The sequence below is a fragment of the Gallinula chloropus genome (assembly GCF_964237585.1).
Source record: "Gallinula chloropus genome assembly, chromosome: 2".
Taxonomy (NCBI): Eukaryota; Metazoa; Chordata; class Aves; order Gruiformes; family Rallidae; genus Gallinula; species Gallinula chloropus.
The window spans coordinates 145,971,977-145,991,493 of NC_140086.1; the positions used below are offsets into that span (position 1 = coordinate 145,971,977).

At 40.9% G+C, this 19,517-nt stretch overlaps 1 protein-coding gene across 1 annotated transcript in view; it reads right to left on the bottom strand.

Moving 5' to 3' along the window:
- ABI1 (abl interactor 1) overlaps window positions 1–19,517 on the bottom strand; it is an 80,679-nt gene that overhangs the window by 26,972 nt on the left and 34,190 nt on the right. The window contains exon 3 of the mRNA XM_084260689.1: window positions 2,129–2,305. Coding sequence (XP_084116815.1) covers window positions 2,129–2,305 — 177 coding nt within the window. The remainder of the gene's footprint in view (window positions 1–2,128; window positions 2,306–19,517) is intronic.

The following is a 19,517-nucleotide window of genomic DNA, read 5'->3' on the forward strand; positions in this document are numbered from 1 at the left end:
TGTTGCTGTCCAATCAGGCAGAATCTTTGGTCAAGAAAATAAGACTTAGCAGTCTGAAGCATCTCCTAAAACCATTGTGAATACAACAAACTGTATACCTCAATTTATTGCATGCTTCCCCCTAATTTGTATGTTCAAAAGGCAACTCAGATTCTCAGCATCATGCATTATCTGTGCTGACTTCCAACAGGGCCTGACGATTTTTTCCAAAGTTGTTTTTTTTGTTTGATTTTTTCTTGCAAAAACACTGGCTACATCTAGGTTTGCAGACAGAGCAAGTGCTCCCTTCAGAGCTATGATCTGTGTCACACACTCAGAATCCCAGTAATGTGATGGCTAAAACAGCATAATTATATGTCATTAACTACCTTCGCCCACTCACTGCACACACTTGAGAAGAATGTAAACAGTGGTGAAGGTATCAAACACATCAACTATATATGAGAGGCCTGGCTGGCAGCTGATTTCATTTGTGTCACAAGTCCACACAGAAAATAACCGACATCATCTTTCTACCAGTTCAAGCCTTCCACAGTCACAACACCACTTAGCAAATCCCCTCAAAGGAACAAGAGCAATATATAATTTGTCGCTAACTTGTGATAAGTTGCTGATTTGGTTATTACTGGAAGCTTTTTTACCTCTGACTAGACCAAGTTTCAATACAGAATTAAACCACTAACAGTTAAAACAAACCCAAAACACTTCACTAAAAAGTGTTCCCTATAAGCTTCCTAGAACTAGGTAAACAGCACCTCATTTCCACCCCCTAAACAAACAGGGTCACGTTAATAAAAATAAAGACCAGTACACCTAAAAGCTAACAGTCATATATACAGCAAAATGCAACCACTACACCTGAACATCATCCCTGTTTATGGATGAAGCAACCTGCACAATACATGTAATCCAGCAAAGCATTGACTTCAGAGACTAACAATAACTATTCTATTCTTTAAAACCCCAGCACTTGATCCTTGGAGCACTTAAATGCAGAAACCAACATCCTGACATTGAATTTGCGGATTCCTGTATTCTCTATTCACAGAGCTCTCTCCTTCAGGGCTTCTCTTTCTGGCCATCTCTCTCTGGCCTGTGTTTCATCTGGACTGGTTTAAATTATTAGCATGAGACAACCCTAAGAGCTACAGGTTTAGCTGTAAAAAACCCTCAAAAATCAGGTAGTCCAAAGTCACTATATTCAACCATAGCCTACAACTGTCATAGTATTGAACTGCTTTCCAACTCATGTTGGAATTAGACTCCTCTGGGCATTCAGAGGGTTACTACGAAGCAGAGGGCACCCTGGCACTTGTATCCAGTAATTCTGAAGGACCCGTTTCTCAAGAGCTCAGCAATTCAAGGGGCACATGATGTGCTGACCCAGCTGCACAACTGATAGACCAGAGCACATGAAGTTTTAGAGAATACACGGGTGCTGAATAAAAGCTCTTTAATGCTATTCAAGGGAAAACGGTGAACTGAATATACCTGGAAGGCCTGCTCTAGAGGTATATAAAGCTGTTATAAAAAGATGTCCATGCAGAAAAGGTTGTGATATTAATTCACTTCAACAATGACCATTTCAAAGAAGGTGGACATTAACATATGAAGGCTTTTATTTAGAGAACAGGAAAATGAAGCTTTCTGAAAGCACAAATGGGAGTGAGACATCAAGTGCCACAGATTTAAATGCCAACTTGCTGACACCCTTTCTCCTGACTACTCTCCAAGAAACCCCAACAAAAAACCCCATCCTACCAACCAGTTTCCTCATAACAGATGATTTTTCTCAATAATGAAAGAAATAAATGGAGTGGCAGAGGAGGAAAGACTGACTGAAGTCAGTCATGGCTTTTTTGACAAGACATTAGTGTAAGACCATGAGCCAGTATTTCCAGACATTGTGACTACCATGGACAGTCACAAGGCTATGGCAAACATTGCTCAAAAACACCTTGCTGTAAAACAGTTCATTTTGTTTGAAATGTTTGTATGTTGAAGTATTCAAACAGAAAATCCTTCCTACCATAAAGTGACTAAACATTTTAATGTCAATAACATTCTGCCCCAATCCTATCTCCTGGCCTGTATTAGTTGGAGTCCTCAAGTGTTGAGATATTCTTACCTTTACACCATGGCCAACGTCATCCAGCACCGTGTAGTCTATAGGTTTTCGAATATACCTTACAGGACGTTCCATGTTCGCTGGCGCTATAATTTTGTGAGTTCTTGATGTGTTCTTGTTGGTCGTCAAAATGCCTATCTCTCTGCGAGCGACCTTTTCTTTATGGATGTCCACAGTCTAGATTAAAAACAAGAAAGTATGGTTTTCTTTAGGCGTTTCTTTGGTGTTTTCTCTACAGGGCTATCTACATGTTTAGGCTTCACTACATGACAAAGTGGACAAAGTGTCTGAACTGAGTTACTACTGCTGGAAGGATGCCAGTTTATTGATTAAATGAGTTTAATCTACATGAACATTCTTTGAAAATCACCATTTAATGAAATAACCAATATTAATAATAAGACTGCAATTATACATTACTGCTTTGACACTCTAAAGACACTATGCAGATACAGTACTTGCAGATGAACCCTCAGCATTCTTACGACTGACGCTAGTAATAAATTACTCCAATTCCACATCTGGGAAACCAGGACAGACAAGCTAAGCAATTTGCCTGCAGCCCCAGAGGGGGACTAAGCTTGGGAAGTCTGTGCAGTATTTTCTTTCAGTAAAGACATTGGCGCGTATCAGATTAAGAGTCTGCACATGGAAGGACTAATTTCAGCACTGAGGCTAGTTTCAGTCATACTCTCACAGTGGCTTTACTGAAAGAATAAAACCGAGCCTTAAAGATGCAAGTGAAGAGCATAAAATATGCTGAACTCTGTCTTCATGTACTTCCTAATAAAATGATAAAGGAAGGTTAGTCCAGCAGTCTGTGAAGGATCAAACTATGCTTCACATAACACACACACACACACACTTCTACATGCAACACAACCACTGCTTAAAACATAGCTGAAAGAACCAATACAAATCAAGCATCAGGTGCCACAGGAAGTCCTCCCTCTAGGAAATCTATTTCAAGATTCAGGGGCTGAATTTACTGGTTTAAGTACCTACTCGAACCTCAGGATCTCATTGCAGGAGACAGTGGTGGTTTGTTTGCTAGACACTTAGTGACTTAAAAGTGGTAGCTTGATAGGTTATGTTTGTCCATTAAGGAAAATAATTCTCAGCATCAATTCCTCACAGAAACAGTCAAGGTTCAGAAAGACAAAAATCCTCATCCATCAGTACTTGTTTAGGCTTGTCTGTAGAAATGGCCTAATCTAACATGGACATTGTGCAAAGTTTTGTTTAGCGAAGCAGAGTCAAAGGCAAAGCACAGAATTAGTTTATCTTTCCCTCTGTGTCTATATGAGGCAAGATAAAAGAAGCAAGGTAAGCATCCAGAAAATGACGAATCCCAGGAAAGGCAGCATTTAGTGTTCAGAGTTCACTATTAAATGCCTTCAATTCAACTGTTTGTTGGTGTTTGGTTTGGGTTTTTTTTCATTAACTGGTGCACACGCTCAACTAATCTTAAATTCTCCCAAGCACAGAAAGTAGTAAAATCCTCCTTAATGGTTTTGATACATGGCATTGCAGATTACAAAACAGGAGCACAAGTGGAGAACCACCTAAAAACAGTGATAATAAGCAAGCTTACTTTCACAGCTTAAAGCTAAATAACAGCTAACTTGTAATACTATGAAAGATTCTATTACTTCAGAAGCACAGGGAATCCTAATAGAAATTGAAATCTCTGATTTTCTAGACTAATACATGACATTAAATGTGTGTGCCTGCACGGAATAAGTTAATTAAAAATCCAAATAAAGCTTTGAAGCAAGCTTTATTGTTCTAAATACTCATGCCCTGAAAAAAAATCCCGAAGTCAGGCATAAAAAGCACCTTTCCAAATGTGATAGTCCTATACATCACACATTTACCACTGCATCAGTATCAGATATCAGCCACTGCACCCACGTTCACCCTGGCAGCCCCTTTTCACAGATCTAAGGACAAGATTATGGTATTTCTTCAGCTATGTCTATTATTTTTTTTCTTTTTGAGACTGAAGTACTTTAGTTCTGCCTTTTAGTTTGCTTTCAGCAAGATCAAGAAACATTATCTGAACGCTACGCTACGTCTTCTTAGATCATGTCTTCCAATTCCCCCACACAACCTGAACCCTTTTGTTCCATGATAATACCAGGTCTCAAAGTGTCTTACAGAACACCTCCTCTTATTTTGTAATACATGAGCATTGCATAGGTAAAACAACACTTTAGAATCACCTAAACACAGTAATATGGGAGGCTAAGGAAAACATCAGTTTAACATACTACGGTGTTTTAAAGGAGGGTATTTTAAAACACTACGACAATGCTTCTACTTCTTTCTCATGAACAGAATCTGTTGTTTCTAGTAAAAGCATTTTTGTTTAGTGGATGGACAAAAAAAAATATGCATCTTTATACTACAGTTCTCTTACTGTTGATGTAAAGGAAAAAAGTAACAAAACAAAATTTCACAGTACAAAAAGATGCATCTTCTCCTGGTAGGTAGTCCATGAAGACTGACTTTTCCTCCCTACAACAAGCAATGCAAGTTCCATAAATTGCTAGAGCAGATGATGAGAAATTCCAGGAACAGATGCTGTGCCATACATACTTTAGAAAACTACTTAAGTATCCTGCAACAAATTTGTGTTAAGGGAAAAAACCCTAAGAACAGAGAGTGTATATTAATTATATCAGACAGCATATCCAAAATTAAATATAGAACAGCAATTTGTAAAGTCTTTCCATGGATTTCAGTCATGTAAAATGAGCAGAGAAGACTGACTATATCAAGAGTGCAGGGCCAGCAACTTATGGCACATATGTAAATCGCGAATGGCGCACAAGCATGCCTGTGCAAGGGACTCATTTGCTGTTCAAAGCAAATGAGACTGCAAATCCTACCACATCTGGTATGCTGGAAAAGCAAGGCAGTATTCTGTCCCTATGCAAACCAAAGGCTCCCAGGATATGCTTTGTCCAGAGCAATATGCTCACTATCAGATACAACAGCATCTTGCTTCAAGAAATTAATTTTACTAGATCTATAAAGACTCCATGTTATTAGTTGTTGTGTTGTTATTATGCAAAACAAAGTACATAAGAAGTTGGTCATTTTTGTATTTTATTTGTATCTACTTGCTTGGTGTTGTTGTGGAAGTTTATTTTAGTTATAGACAATGTTTTCCACTTCCAAAAGAGAAAAAAAAACCATAAAGTACAACCAGTTTTTAGCAGGATAGTGCAGCTATCCAGTCAGACAACAGAAGCCACATATACCAGGTAACAGCCAAACTATACCATTCTCTGGCCACACTTGGCACCTGTAACTTAATGCTTAAGTGTCCAGTCTGACATGGTGACAGCTAAACAGTAGTTAGCTTGTGATTTCATGCACAAGACCTACTTTTACACATCAAACATAGGAGAAAGTATGTGAAACCAGCTTAACAAGCACTAGCAAACAGTCAGACCAGCTTAAAGTATGTTTGGCCTATCCAAAGCCAAATACATAGTGCAATCTAAAATTCTGGGAGTAGGGATGGGATCCTCACCCCTAGACTACATAATCCAGCAGGAAAAAAAAGTCCAGCATTATCCTGATTTGAACGAGGGTGACAAGACAGACCTTCCAAAATATGTTCCCTTTGGGAAGCAAATTTATACATCAGTGAATCTCTTTACCATTATAACTGGATGCTATGGACCAGCTAACCCCAGAAACAAAGTCAAGGTTGGAGGTTGAAGGAATTGTTAATGATTAGCTGCCTCCACTATCTGTCTCCTCTAAACCATATTAAAAAAAAAAACCACACAGTTGATCAACAGGATGTAAAGTTAAATTTTAACCATTTGCTTCCTCAAAAGTTGCCTCAAGGCCAAGTGCAGCACCACAGTGATACAGCAAAACAGTTCTTTTTTCCCCTTTTTCTGTGTGCTGCAGACATTGCTCTACCCATGTGCTACAGTGTGCAAAACTCCACAGTGTCCAAGACTTTTACAAGAAATACAGACTACAGTGCATTTGGACAAGCTAATGGGAGGAGTTAAAATATTTTAGTAAAGCCCACATATGTAGAGATATTTAGAAGAAAAACAGCTTCAAGCTCTGACAATTTTTTTTAAATCCTGAACCTCTGCAGCTCAAATTTATGAGCCAGATCCTCACACAGCCACTGCTTCTCACTACAAGCACACACATTCGGAGAACAACAAGGGGGAAAAAATATCCAATCAACTCAGCTAACCAGGCCCTGGGAACTTCAGGCTGTCCTAAAGGACAGAGCAACTCAACACACTAATACCACAGACTGACTTACGCCTAGCAAATACCTTTGAGATTAGTGTTAAATTAACCGATGCTCCAGAGGCATTGTAGTGGAAAGCACCTCCCAGGTTCCTTGATAATGAAACCATAAGAGCACACACTCTTAACCTGGCAGAGGGACAGGAGAAGTGCTGTGTGGTGCTGCACAGCTATCTTGCCAGCAAGCTGGAAAAGGCTGCCAGGCTTCTGGAAAGAGGGGAAGAAGGGTGTCTACTGATTTCACTTTAAAAGCCAAACAAAATGCCCCAAAACAGACTCCAAGATACAGTGTAGAAAGCCACACATTATAAAAATAGCAGCCCCACCCACCTCCCCAAAATGAAACCACCACACACTCTCATCCTTGAAGATGAGTGAAAAGTCAATTCAAGGGCACTTCCCTGATAACATCCAAAACACAGACACACACACCAAAATCCTAAAATGACACCACCACTTTTGCTGATAGTTTTAAGGGCCATTTCACCCAACACTTGTAATAACTTTTACTTTCACATAATGAACAGCCTAAAAACAAATATCCTGTGCAGAGCAGAGCTGCAGATCAGTAACCTTTCAATCTGTCCAGACAAGAGGAACACAGGCTCAAACTGCATTCTTTCTTGTACTGGGGACCCCGGAGCTGGATGCAGGACTCCAGGTGGGGTCTCAGGAGAGCAGAGGGGAAGAATCCCCTCCCTTGACCTGCTGGCCATGCTTCTTTTGATGCGGCCAATGCAGCTCAGCATAAGGTTGGCTTTCCGGGCTGCAAGTGCGCATTGCTGCCTCACAGAATCACAGAAAGCTTAGGTTAGAAGGGACTTTTAAAGGTCACCTAGTGCAACACCCCTGCCTTAAGCAGGGACATCTTTACTAGATCAGGTTACTCAGAGCCCTGTCAAGCCTGAATACCTTCAGGGATGGGGCCTCCACTATCTCTCTCTGGGTAGCCTGTTACAGTGATCTACCATCCTCATAGTGAGGAGCTTCTTCCTAACACCCAACCTAAATCTCCTCTTTTCAAGTTTAAAATCATTACCCCTCGCCCGATAGGTACATACCCTTGGGAACAGTTCTTCCCCAGCTCTTTTACAGGCACCTTTCAGGTACTGGAAGGCCGCTATAAGGTTCCCCCGGAACCTCCCCTTCTCCAGGCTGAACAACCCCAACTCTCTTAGTCTATCTTCATAGGAGAGGTGCTCCAGCCCTTAAAAGCTCATCAACACTCCCAAGTCCGTCTCCCCAGGACTGCTCTCAATCTATTCTCTGCCCAGCCCATAGCTGTGCTTTGGGGTGGCCCCAAATGATGTGCAGAAACTTGTACTTGGCCTTGTTGAAATTCATGCAGTTCTCATGGGGCCACCTCTCAAGCCCATCAGGGTTCCCCTGGATGCCATTCCTTCCCTCCAGTGTCAATAGCACCACACAGGTTGGTGTCACTGGCAAAATTGCTGAAGGTGCACTTGGTCCCACCATTCAGGTCACCAAAGATGCTAGCACTGGTCCTAATACCAACCCCTGAGGAGCACCACACATCACTCATGTCCATCTGGACACTGAGCCACTGACCACAACTCTTTGTGACCATCCAGAAAATCTCTTATACACTGAACGGTCCATCTGCCAAACCCATGTCTTTCCAAGTCAGAGACAACGATGTTATGCAAGACAGTGTCAAATACTCTGCACAAGGACAGGTAGATGACATCTATCACTCCTTCCTTATCCATCAGCACTGCAACCCCATTCCAGAAAGTCACCAAACTTGTCAAGCACAATTTGTCCTTTTTGAAGCCACGCTGGTTGTCACCAATCATTGCCTTATTTTCCATGCACCTGAGCACAGTTTCCAGAAATAAACTGTAGTGTCAACCAAAGGAAATTTAAGAAACACACACTACAGAGCTACCAGCATCCCTTAGTAAAAGAAAAAACCCTCAAAACACAAATGGTACACTCTTTGCAATTTGTTCCTAGTCCTAACTTTAGTATTAGTCCTTACTGGCATTCTCCCAAACTGCAGATTGCACTTGCTGTATAATTTAGACAAGAGGCTTCCCTAAAATTCAAAAAACCAAAACAAAACAAAAAAACCCCCTGGTGAGAATAATAATATTAACCTGTTATGTTACAGAAATACCAATTTATCCCATTGCTACTTCCATAAAGAAAGCATATTTGATAAGACTTTTTACATAAATGAATCATGGTCAATTGTATAGAGGCACTCAAGAGATCCTGGACAATGCACATTGTACAGGCTAGCTGCAAGGAAGTCAGCTTGATCTACAAAAAGGACAATAAAATGCCCAGCCTTAATGAGCTCAGCCAGACAACTAACTTCTGAAGGGAGAACACCATTTAAGGCTATTATAAAGGAAATTCAAAAGAAAGTTTAGCACATACAGTATCAGGAAATGGAAACATATTTACACTGCACTAGAAATATTCCACAGAAAAGATCAATTATGGGCACATCAGGCATAAAAAAGCATAAGACCTTGGAGTTTTCACATACAATCCCATACAATCAGATGTCTGCACAATGTTGCAAATTATATCCTCCCTTAACTCCTGATTAAAGAGCAAGTAACTGAAGTATTTGACTAGATTACTTTTGTTTATATATGATCTGATCCTCATCAAGACAGTGTTCAAGAGACTCAAGAATTTACCTACAGAAATAAAATAATTTATTTCCATCTCTTGTCCAGGAGAGTCTGCATGCTAAGCTAGCCTGGCCTCATGGGAGAGGCAGAGAGCAGAGCACCAGTGCAACTTGCACCACTGATCCTTATGCACACACTAATTTATCCTGCGAGTATTTTCTCCAAGGTATGATGCTCTACTGGTGTTGAGAATTATAACTGTCAATTCCATTGATCAGAAAAAGATTGAATACCCCAGGTGTGTCTGTACCAACTCAGTTATAGACCAAACCCAGGTAGTTTGGTGGGCATCAACCTCTTCCCAGTTCTTCAGTGCAGACAGTGGTTACATCAACCAACATCTGATAAACATATAAAAAACCACGAAAGAAACTCTGATAAAAGCATTTCCCTGTTATCACTGACTGGTAGGGCCAATCCTGTCTCTAAGGTAGAAGATTGATGCCGCCTTTTATCATGCCCAGGCATCAGTTGTGTGAAATTCAAGTCCCCAGTCAGCTTTGACCAAACCTTCACAGGAAGGTACCATACTAGAAGCTTTATACTAGTTATCTTTCACAGTAAGAGGGGAAAGATCCTTCTTACCACCCCACCTTCACCCCACCAAGAAATGAATTCAAGACATCTTTAACAGCCCCTTGGACAGCCACCACAATCAAGCCCACTAATTCATCAAGCCACAGAAGAAAGGCAGCGCCAGCAACAAGCAAGGGTTATTACAGAAGAGAGAGGGGTCCTTTTTCCCAAGTTTCTCAAGTTATTTCAAAATATAAGGATTTCAAGGCTTTAGTATTTCACATGTCCAACCCTTCAATCCAATTTTCACTGCTTTGCCTGAACCCCAGTGTTTAATGTCATCTGAGAACCCTCAGAATACCCTGCCATGCCTTCTGAAGCTTCACCCATGACAGACAGGTCTCCTGTCACCTCTGAAACATTTAGGCACCTAAGCTTCACCTTGTCTGTTTGCTCTGTATGTGATGCTGGCAATGTAGGAGGCAACTGAAATAGGTTTAAGAGTTTTATTTCTGGAGCTGAAAATCCAGCAATGTTTTCTTGTAGGTTTATAGATAGAAGCTTCTCACACATTCCCTTCAGCATATAGACAACTTACAATACTAGGAGAGGCTCTCCAGAAAGCTTGATCTCCTGAAGTCCTGGTAAATCCAGGGCTCTTAAGGTAAAAGGCTAGAGGAGACAGATAAGCCATATCTCATGTAATCTGATATGTCACCTTCCTTCTCCTACAGAGAAGGTTCACAATCAACAGCTTTTACAGATTAACACAATGAACTAAGGCCACCAGCACACACACAACAACTTGTAGTCTATATTAAATGTTGGCCATCAGAGGAAGAAGGCTCCACACAGGATAAAGGAAAAATAATGAAAGAAACACTAAGTCCTATTTCCAGATATATGTAAACACATGCATTTATATCTCCATATACATAAACTCTATATAAAACCTCAATGCTAACAACTAATTTTACAAATATCATCCAGTGTCAGGGCAGAGGGTTGAAAGATGCTGAATTTTTTTTTTTGGCAGGTTATCACAAGATTTCTTCGATTACATTTGAACACATGTTATACTCCAGTTTAATGCTATGGAGCTGGTCCTTGACTTAAGAGTTTTTATCATTTTCTTTATATATACACTAGCAGGTTCTCAGATTCTCCTAGCAACTGCTTTCAGCACAAAACAGACCAGATTTCATGAAAGGTTTGAAGGTATTTTCTACCTTTCTAGAAGCATTTTTTGTGGGATATCAGGGCAGTTGGGAGCAGGGACTATCAGAGGGGGAAACATACCATAGGTATCGCATTTATTCAAGGCAGTTTGCCTGCCATATGGTTTTAGAACTCAGAAGCACAGAAACAATGTAAAACAGTAATGGTACACAGTCCACAGCATGTCCTGTTCCAAAATTGTTTCTTAAACTATAAAGAATTTCCATGCAAGGCAAACTTGAAAATTAATTCCTGACCAACAAAATATGTGCTTGCAAGTGTTAAAGTAAGTAAAGTGTTAAAGTAAGTCAAAAGAAAGACAAAAGGAAAAAAAGTTGAGAAGCCTCATTAAAATCAAGGAGCTGAAAACAAGAGCTATAGAAACAGGCTTAAAGCTTACTGGACAGAGACAAACAGCCCCACCTTTAAACCTCTTGCTGTTATGAAACTGGAAGCCCTTCTTCCAAAAGGAAGACTAGGATTCACTGAGAGCTGGACTCAAAGACCCTAATTTCCAAAACACAATCTGTGAAGTGGCACATACACCCATACAACAGCACTGAAAAGGAGAGGCAAGAGGGATCTGTTCGGCTACAGCATTATTCATGCTTTTCAGAGCACCCTGTTGTCAAATCTAGTCACACATTCTGCTGAAGAAACTGAGCAGAAAAGGGATACAGGGCAAGGAACGGCCAGTGAGGCTGGGAGCGGGTATGTGACATTCTAGGACAAGAATCAGAGCAAAGAAACCAGCCCTCTCATCCAAAAGCCAGACTGCAGGCCTGATTTTTCTTTCCTGGTGCCAACTGGAGATGGGAGGACTGCTACGGAGGACACATTCATCCTCCAAACAGGACAGAAGGAAACAAACTTCTCACGTTATTCTCCAACAGCTATTTCAGACCATGTTCATGCTTTGAAGATGACGAGGACATAAAATGGGGCAGCTGAAGAAAATCATTAAGTCTTGCCGGTGAAATGCCACCTCACAGAATCAGGCTCTATAAAGGAGAAGCATCTATAGAAAAGTATGAGGGCATCTCATTGTGCCCCTGTTCTCTGCACCCTACCTTCTCCAACTCAAAGGATGATGTCAACACAGAGCATAAGGAGAGGAGGTCTGCAGGAGTATCTTTGGGAACAGGGAGAGCAATGTGGGAAGGAAGACTGGCAGATGGCAACTGAAGGCAAATGGTGTTTAAATCTTAGAGAGGAAGAGAATTTTAGCAGCTCTATGGGGGCCCTAATTATGGGAAGAAAACAGTTAAGACAACAGCCCTCCCTCCTCCCTGTTGCATTGGTGAAATGCCAGAAGCACTTTGCTAAAGTTCATGTAAGTGTGGAGGAAATGGAACTTCAAACATCTGGAGCATGGAGGTCAGACACTGCTGCAGAAGCAGCTGGCCCTGCATGCAGGAGAAGGCTGTCTGCCGGGACGTCAGTCGAGTGAAGGGAAGAGGTAGGATGGGTGTGTGTCTAGGAGCAAGAGCCTGGAAAACAGCAGATTGAAGCTCTATTCCTGGCTCTGCCAGACTTCCTGTACTACACCAAGTAAGTCACTTCGCTCCTTGGGCCAGCTTCTTGGAGCTGTCCACCTGCAGCAGCTTTCAGAAAGACAGAGACAGAGTGTAGGTGGGCACAGGTATAGGCGATGCTTCCATAGCTGTCTGCTCTGAGTACACGGAAACACAGCAACAAAGATACCAGAGATTTCTCTGTAAAACATCTTCCACCCATGTTTGCAATTGCCAGTGAAAAATGCAGGAGAGTTATGTACCACACTTTCTGTGTGTTGGCAAACCATACTGCCAGATGTAACTGTCTGAGCAAACCAGATGTACATACACTTCAGTAAGAAGTGTTGTGAATGTTACTCAAAATTTTTTACCAAGCGAGCACTCCAATGACCCCAGTACACATCCATGGGGAGCACAACATGACTTTTTGCATTCTAGGTAACACTTCTTTTGGTCTTTCAAATTCAACTGTTCAGTTCCCCCTTCATGCATCTAAGAAACAGACAGGAAAAAACCGCACATCGCTAATGCAGAACTCTGTGGGATGACAGAGAAGGGGACACGGGGAGATGATTTTGCAATTATCTTCTACCTGCCTCCTAAAGTCTGCGGCTTTTCAGCATCGAGAGGGGAGGAGAGAGTGTAGTTTCCATGGTGCTACTCCCTGTACTAACATAAAATCCCTGATCACTTTAGCACACAGTTTGCCATATTTTCTGGAGATTCAGATGTGGCTGACCACCACTCCACAACTGCACTATGACAGGAAGTACTAACCCAGCTCTGCATCAGACAGAAACCACAGTGTGGCAAATGAACAATTGCTAACCATCCAATTCAGTTTCATGCTGCACAACAAACCCCTTTTTGAGGGACAGTTCTTTCACTCAGTCATCTCCCTGCCCCCTTCCCCAAGACAGGATTCTGATAACTACACCAAGGTACATCCTCTCTCCTCTTGTGTGTGGCAAGTCAAACAGACATTTCAGTGATTAACAAACACCAGTTGCATTGCTAATACAAGTTTCCAGAGGAAAAACTACCAAAATGGAACCAAAGACTTATTAATTATGTTTAAACACAAGCCAGAAGTGCAACAATCTGCTGATTTAAAACAGCCTTTAAAATAGAAGAGAGAAGTGTTTCAAGTGTACAATCCTACTGATTGATTTTGACAGAACAACAGTTGGGATGTGCAGTCATAACACATTACATTTGTATTCAGTCTTAAAAAGCACAAAAAGCTGATAAATGCTTTTGATTATACAAAGTCAAAATCTCAACTGTATGTGTGAGAGTATTTCAGTACCTGAAATTAGATTTTAATAATTTCAATTTTTTCCTGTGTGTTTCTCAAGATACACATTTGTGAGTAGGCTCATTAACAAAAAATTAAATTCTTATGCAAGCTCTCAAATGACTTTCAGCATTTTAAAGAGACTGAACAAGTCCCTCTTTTCCTTGCTAGAAGGAATGCACTTGTCTAGAATTAAACACAACATACAAATCTAAATATATTATTGACTGAAAGAAAGCACAAGGACAGAACGGAAAAATTAAAAGGCTTCTTCAGTAGTTTGGACTCACTAAAGAGCCATCACGGGAGTAGAACAAAATTGCATGTCAAACGAAAAGCATTTTGTGAGCCAAAAAAAGCAACTTCATAGGAGATGAACATGTGCAGTTGCAAAGAGCACTGCAGGTGGCTGAAAAGGAAACCATCTAAAAAAAGCCTATAAAAAAAATAAACTCACCAGAACAAGCTTGAACTTTCTCAAAGTTTGACTGAGGTGAGGAATTGATAAAGCTGGAATAATGACAAGCTAGAATCCTCATGCCTGAACAAAAAAAACCCTTTAGTTACAACTAAATGGGGCAAGGATGACAATGACCCACAAAAAGCTTTAAATTATCACCTCTTTAGTGCTTTATTTTATCACCTTTAATAGCAAAAGTAAAATTTTCTCCAGTGATAACGGTTATGTTACATGGTTGGGACAGTGGATTTATTGCATATCTCAAAATAATCATTATGCGAAAGAATACCAAAAATACCAAAACTCCCACATAAAACCTATTCTGATTTGTCATATGTGCTTAAGGGTTTTTTAATTAATTTTAAGGCATATAGTTTCCTTAAAAAAAATCCCCAAACAACCCAAAACAAAACCTTGAACACAAAATAAACAAAAAGCAAAATCCACACATACACAAAAGTTCTTCTCACAAGTACCCCCCTTCTCAACGTGAATTCAGGGCCTATGAGGTGTGTAACTGACAGTTCTGGGACTGATTGTTTGCCTTACATATAAACCAGGAACATTATAGGTGGATATGATGAGTATCTTTTAGCCACCTGCAACATAGTTTTGGTTACCAAGGAACAACATTGTAGCGCTTTGATCTTATCTCATTTGATGGCAGCGATATAAACCAGTGCTGGTTTTCAGCTGGGTTAGCACTACATCAGGTGTAACTCATGAGTATTAATTAAGCAGCCATCAGATGACTAAAGACCATGTTATCTACACCACAAAAAGCTTCCTGGCTTAGTGCCACAAACACAGCTTACCACACATGAAATTTATTTTTCTCTTATGTTTCCTACAGGTTAAAAGATTGAAAATTACATTTTCTCCAGAAGATAACTACTAAAATTCTGAATTTTGTACAAAGCAAGCAAGTCTCTATGGCAAACAACTTAGAGTAGCACCTCATAGTGTTGCAACCAATGGGAGGATAACCAGCAATGGCCACTTATTTCCTCTCTTGTGCCCACTGTTGGGGAGTCTTACCAGTAAAATAAGATGGCAGAAACAACCCTTAGCCACTAGAGATGCCACTTAAAAGTTTATTATACTTATTCCACTCAGCAGTTAACTTACGACCCATACTACCACCATAAAGCATATTAGCTCTTCCATGTCACTTCAATATCAAAACAATCAGTGTCTGACAAGCCCATCATTTTTCTTGTTGAAGACAAATACAGAAGACGACAGTTCAGCTCTGATCCAGTCTCCCCTTTCTCAAACCCTCTTCACTAATCAGCTATCCCTCCTGATGGTACATCAACAGAGGGCAAGCTTAGAAGCACCATGAACTTCACTCAGCTCAACCTTCTTCTGAAATCCCAGTCTCTACAACATTGCCCATGGAAGCCTATTAAGATATTCCAGTAAAAAAGGAGAGTTAACAGCAGTTCCCTCACATGTTTCCTGTGTTACTATTTTGGACTGAGTCATACAGATTTCTTGTAATTTGGGATATATTAAGTAAAAGCAGAAGACAGACAACCAAATCACAAGCATGTACGATGACATTTACCAGTAATAGAGTGGGGAGGAAGGGACAGGACAGTGATACAATTGCTAAGTCTGCACTACTTCATTGCCATTTTAATTTCCACACACAACTAAAAAAGGAAGTTGCACATTGTTTCTGCAAATGAATTTCCCTTAGCTTCCTACTTTTGGCCACAACCAGTATGAAATACTGCAATTCTATCTGCTGGGAACACCCACATGGCCTCAACATTACAGTGGCACTTAATCTATACTGAGTCACAGCCTTCACCCAGCCAAAACTTTCCCAGGCTAAAGCTGGACACTCTGGGGAAGGACCCTGGCCCAAGAAGAAACCCTACCCTTGGCAGTCAACCCCTCTTCCAGGGCCACCTCTCCACATGTTAACAAGCAGCAGCAAGTTGTCAGGTCTGGCCTATGCAAGTGCACCTGAACAGAAATGCTGCAGCCTGACAGCAGATTGAAAGGCAGCACCAGTCGTGAAGAGGCATCTCGCACACAGGCACAGAGAGGAGGACATCGGTACTCCCTGCTGCTGAATGCATTATCCCACTGCCGTTACAGTAAATTCATTAGTCAGAGTGATTATGTGTTCAGAAATTAGACATTTCCACTGTGTGGTTATTAGCACAATGATTAAACTTGATTGCAAACGCTTGGGGAGAAAGAGGAGCATCAGCCACTGGGGATGACACTCGGAGAGAAGCCTGTAGGAAAAAGCAGCCAGAAGCCTGTAGTATTCAAGATCCCATCTTCAAGATAATTGATCTCACAATTTGGGGTGGGGAGAGGCAGAGACCAAAACAGCATCTGGCATAATAGAATGGCAGGGAAAGAGACTTAGCATCTCCTAATGTCACCTTAGGCAAAGTTAAACATACACTACATAAACACTGACCAGTGAAGTGTTAAAGCTGAGGAAGGTACACTACACTGGTGCCATAGTAAGGGGCTCCAAACATCATGGTGGGTTACAAGCCTCTGAACTACACCAGAGCATTTCAAGTGAAGGACTTACAGCTCCACAATAACAAGCACCATGGACTCACACATGATCTGTGCAATACTGGACAGCTAAACACACTCAGAACAGTTAATGATGGATCAATACACTGCTACAGTTACTTCAGTCAGGGAGGGAAGTGTTGGCAAAGAGTGAGATATTTCCTTAAGAGGTGGTAGGTGCATCAGGACACAATTTAATGGACTACAGACAGACAGCTGTGCAAGCCTCTGTGGCCCGCCTCCTCCCCACTGCTCTGGTAATGCCCAGTTTTTCCTAAGTGAGGTCAATGTACTTTTTGGATTTAGACTGTATATATCCAGCCAGCAACAGTCAGTCTTTACTCCCAGCAGTATATGGCTAATGTAAACAACAACTACGCATTTGTTTTAAAAACTATCATGATGAAGAAATCTAGGCAAATAGGCAGGAAGGGAAGAGTATACAGGAAAAGTATTGAAGTCAGATCTGCGGACTGCTCACAGGCTGTTTTTCCAGGATGCTTAAGTCACATAATTGTTTGCAGAACCTCTGATTTCTAAAAATGCATTTGGGAAAATTCACAGCACATCATATTTATTCTGTCTCTAGTGATCAGATGATGCTTTTAAACATTATCAAACTAGGTGACCTGTCATTATCCAATGACCAGTCAGCAGCATTCGCTCAATCTTATTTCAGGCAGACGTTTCACATGGAAAACTGTCCTTTAAAAGTTTTTTCAATTCATTTCCAGAAGAATAAGTATATTGCATACATTTAACTCCAGGTAATTCAGCCAGCTCTCGTAGAGAGCATCTCCAAAAAGTTTCTGTGTTGACTACTTATTTAGTGCAGCCCAGGGAAATAGTGTCATCAAGATGTTGAGTTGACAATAAGATGCAAGTGATTTGGAGTTGTGATCCCATCAGAAGCAGCAAGCTAACTGAGACTGAAGCCTGATACTCTCTCCACCAGCCAAGAGGCATGCTGCACTACAGGACAAATGGTTAAAACAGCAAAATCCCAAGTGATTTAACTTGACTTTCTCTCAGTGAGAGCTAACAGAAACCATCCCCCACTTCCTGAAGTCCCATTATTTGTTAATGTGCCACAGCCTGTATTAAGAAAGGTGTAAAACACATTAACCGAACTACTACAGACACCCCCATAAATTGTGTCTTTCAGTTTCAGTGTCCAGACGCCAGATCAAACACTACCACCACATCAGGAATGCTTCAAAACTACAATATATGAAGGACAAGCACTTCTGTGGTCAGCTGTCATGCTACTGCCAAAATAAGGCACTGAGAGACACATGGATGAACACCATTTGTGTAGCACAGAAGCAGATATACTTAATTATACACCAACTTAGGTGAAGGCTAGAATGGTGACACTTAAGTGGCAAGCAGATGATCCTCAGTGTGCAGAGAGGCATAACTAAAATAAAGGATGGCCTAGCCCCCATTGGCTTACAGGCTCATAAGCCAGTCACAGAGCTGTCTCAACATGAGGTTTTGTGTGTTTGAGAAAACGAAATCCAAATCACAGTAGCATGGCTAAGACACTAGGCTGTTGAGAAAGTCTATTTTGTTTCAGGTTGTTTGACTGGACTTATCTCTTTGATGATCCATAATTACTTAAGGTAGTACATTTGGGAGGTGCAACCTCCCAAATGGAGATTGTCCTCAGTTACTTCAGCATCTTGCTCACCAACACAGCATGCAAAAAGTGTCCCTAGTTGAAGCACTGGAATGAAATAGCACTTCTACCATTCATCCACTCCAATGCGGTGTTACACCTGCCAAGACACACACGCAGATGAACTGAGTAATTTCAAAGTAAAGGTTTTCGTTTGGTTTTCGGGTGGTTTGTTTTTTGGTGTGTTTCTTGTTTGGTGGTTTGTTTTTTTTTTTTAACATCTAGGTTTAAATAGTATCACAGAATCACAGAATGACTGGGGTTGGAAGGGACCTCTGGAGATCATCTAATCCGACACCCCACTGCCAGAGCAGGAATAAAATTTTTCACCATCACTTGAATTTCCTCTGGGGGGAACCAACAAACAACTTGATAGTCCACATGATCTGGCTTGTTATTAACTTACCACACACCACCTATCAGGCATTGGAGAGCACAAATACGTACACTGCTCAAAACCTTCAGAAACACCGTTTCCAACCCAGCTTAGGAGACAGACCTTATCCACAGTACAACTTAGCTCTTGTAGTCCCGTTCTACATCTGGCCATCAGTGCATCTTGCCCAATACTTAACAACACATGTAAGAAAATCCTATAAATGGACAAAGAAGGATCAGCTTCCCAAAGACAACGTTTATCCCCTTTCTAGTCAGATAAAGGTTGATTTGTGGTTTGAAGGCTTATCCTGCAACCTTATACAGCCTAGTTTTGAACACAGTTCAAAAACACAACTTAAAAAGAAGCAAAACCATTTCCATAAGCCACAGAATTCAACGAGAAAGTAGAAACAAGCCCTTCAGTCATTATTCAGTATTTCCCTGTACTTGTATTTTCAAAAGATGGTCCAACTGACCTTTCCTGAAGCAGTGATAAGTTTTGTTATTTCCATCATGACCTCTCTTACCTCTAAAGGTCCCCCATCCTACTTGTCCTCACTTTGTATAGAGGTCTGATAGCTTTTAATCACACCCTTCCTTCTCCTGTTTTTTTTTCACATACAGGAATTTGAGGTAGGATGACAAGAACAGGTTGACAAGACATTGTTTCTTCCCTTGCAAGAGAAGCTGGTTACAGAAACACCAAGTTATGCTTCAATCCCTATGTGACACCACACTGAATTGTACTGATGGATCCATTGTCAATAACCATCCCAAGACAACACATGAGGGGAAGAAGTAAGT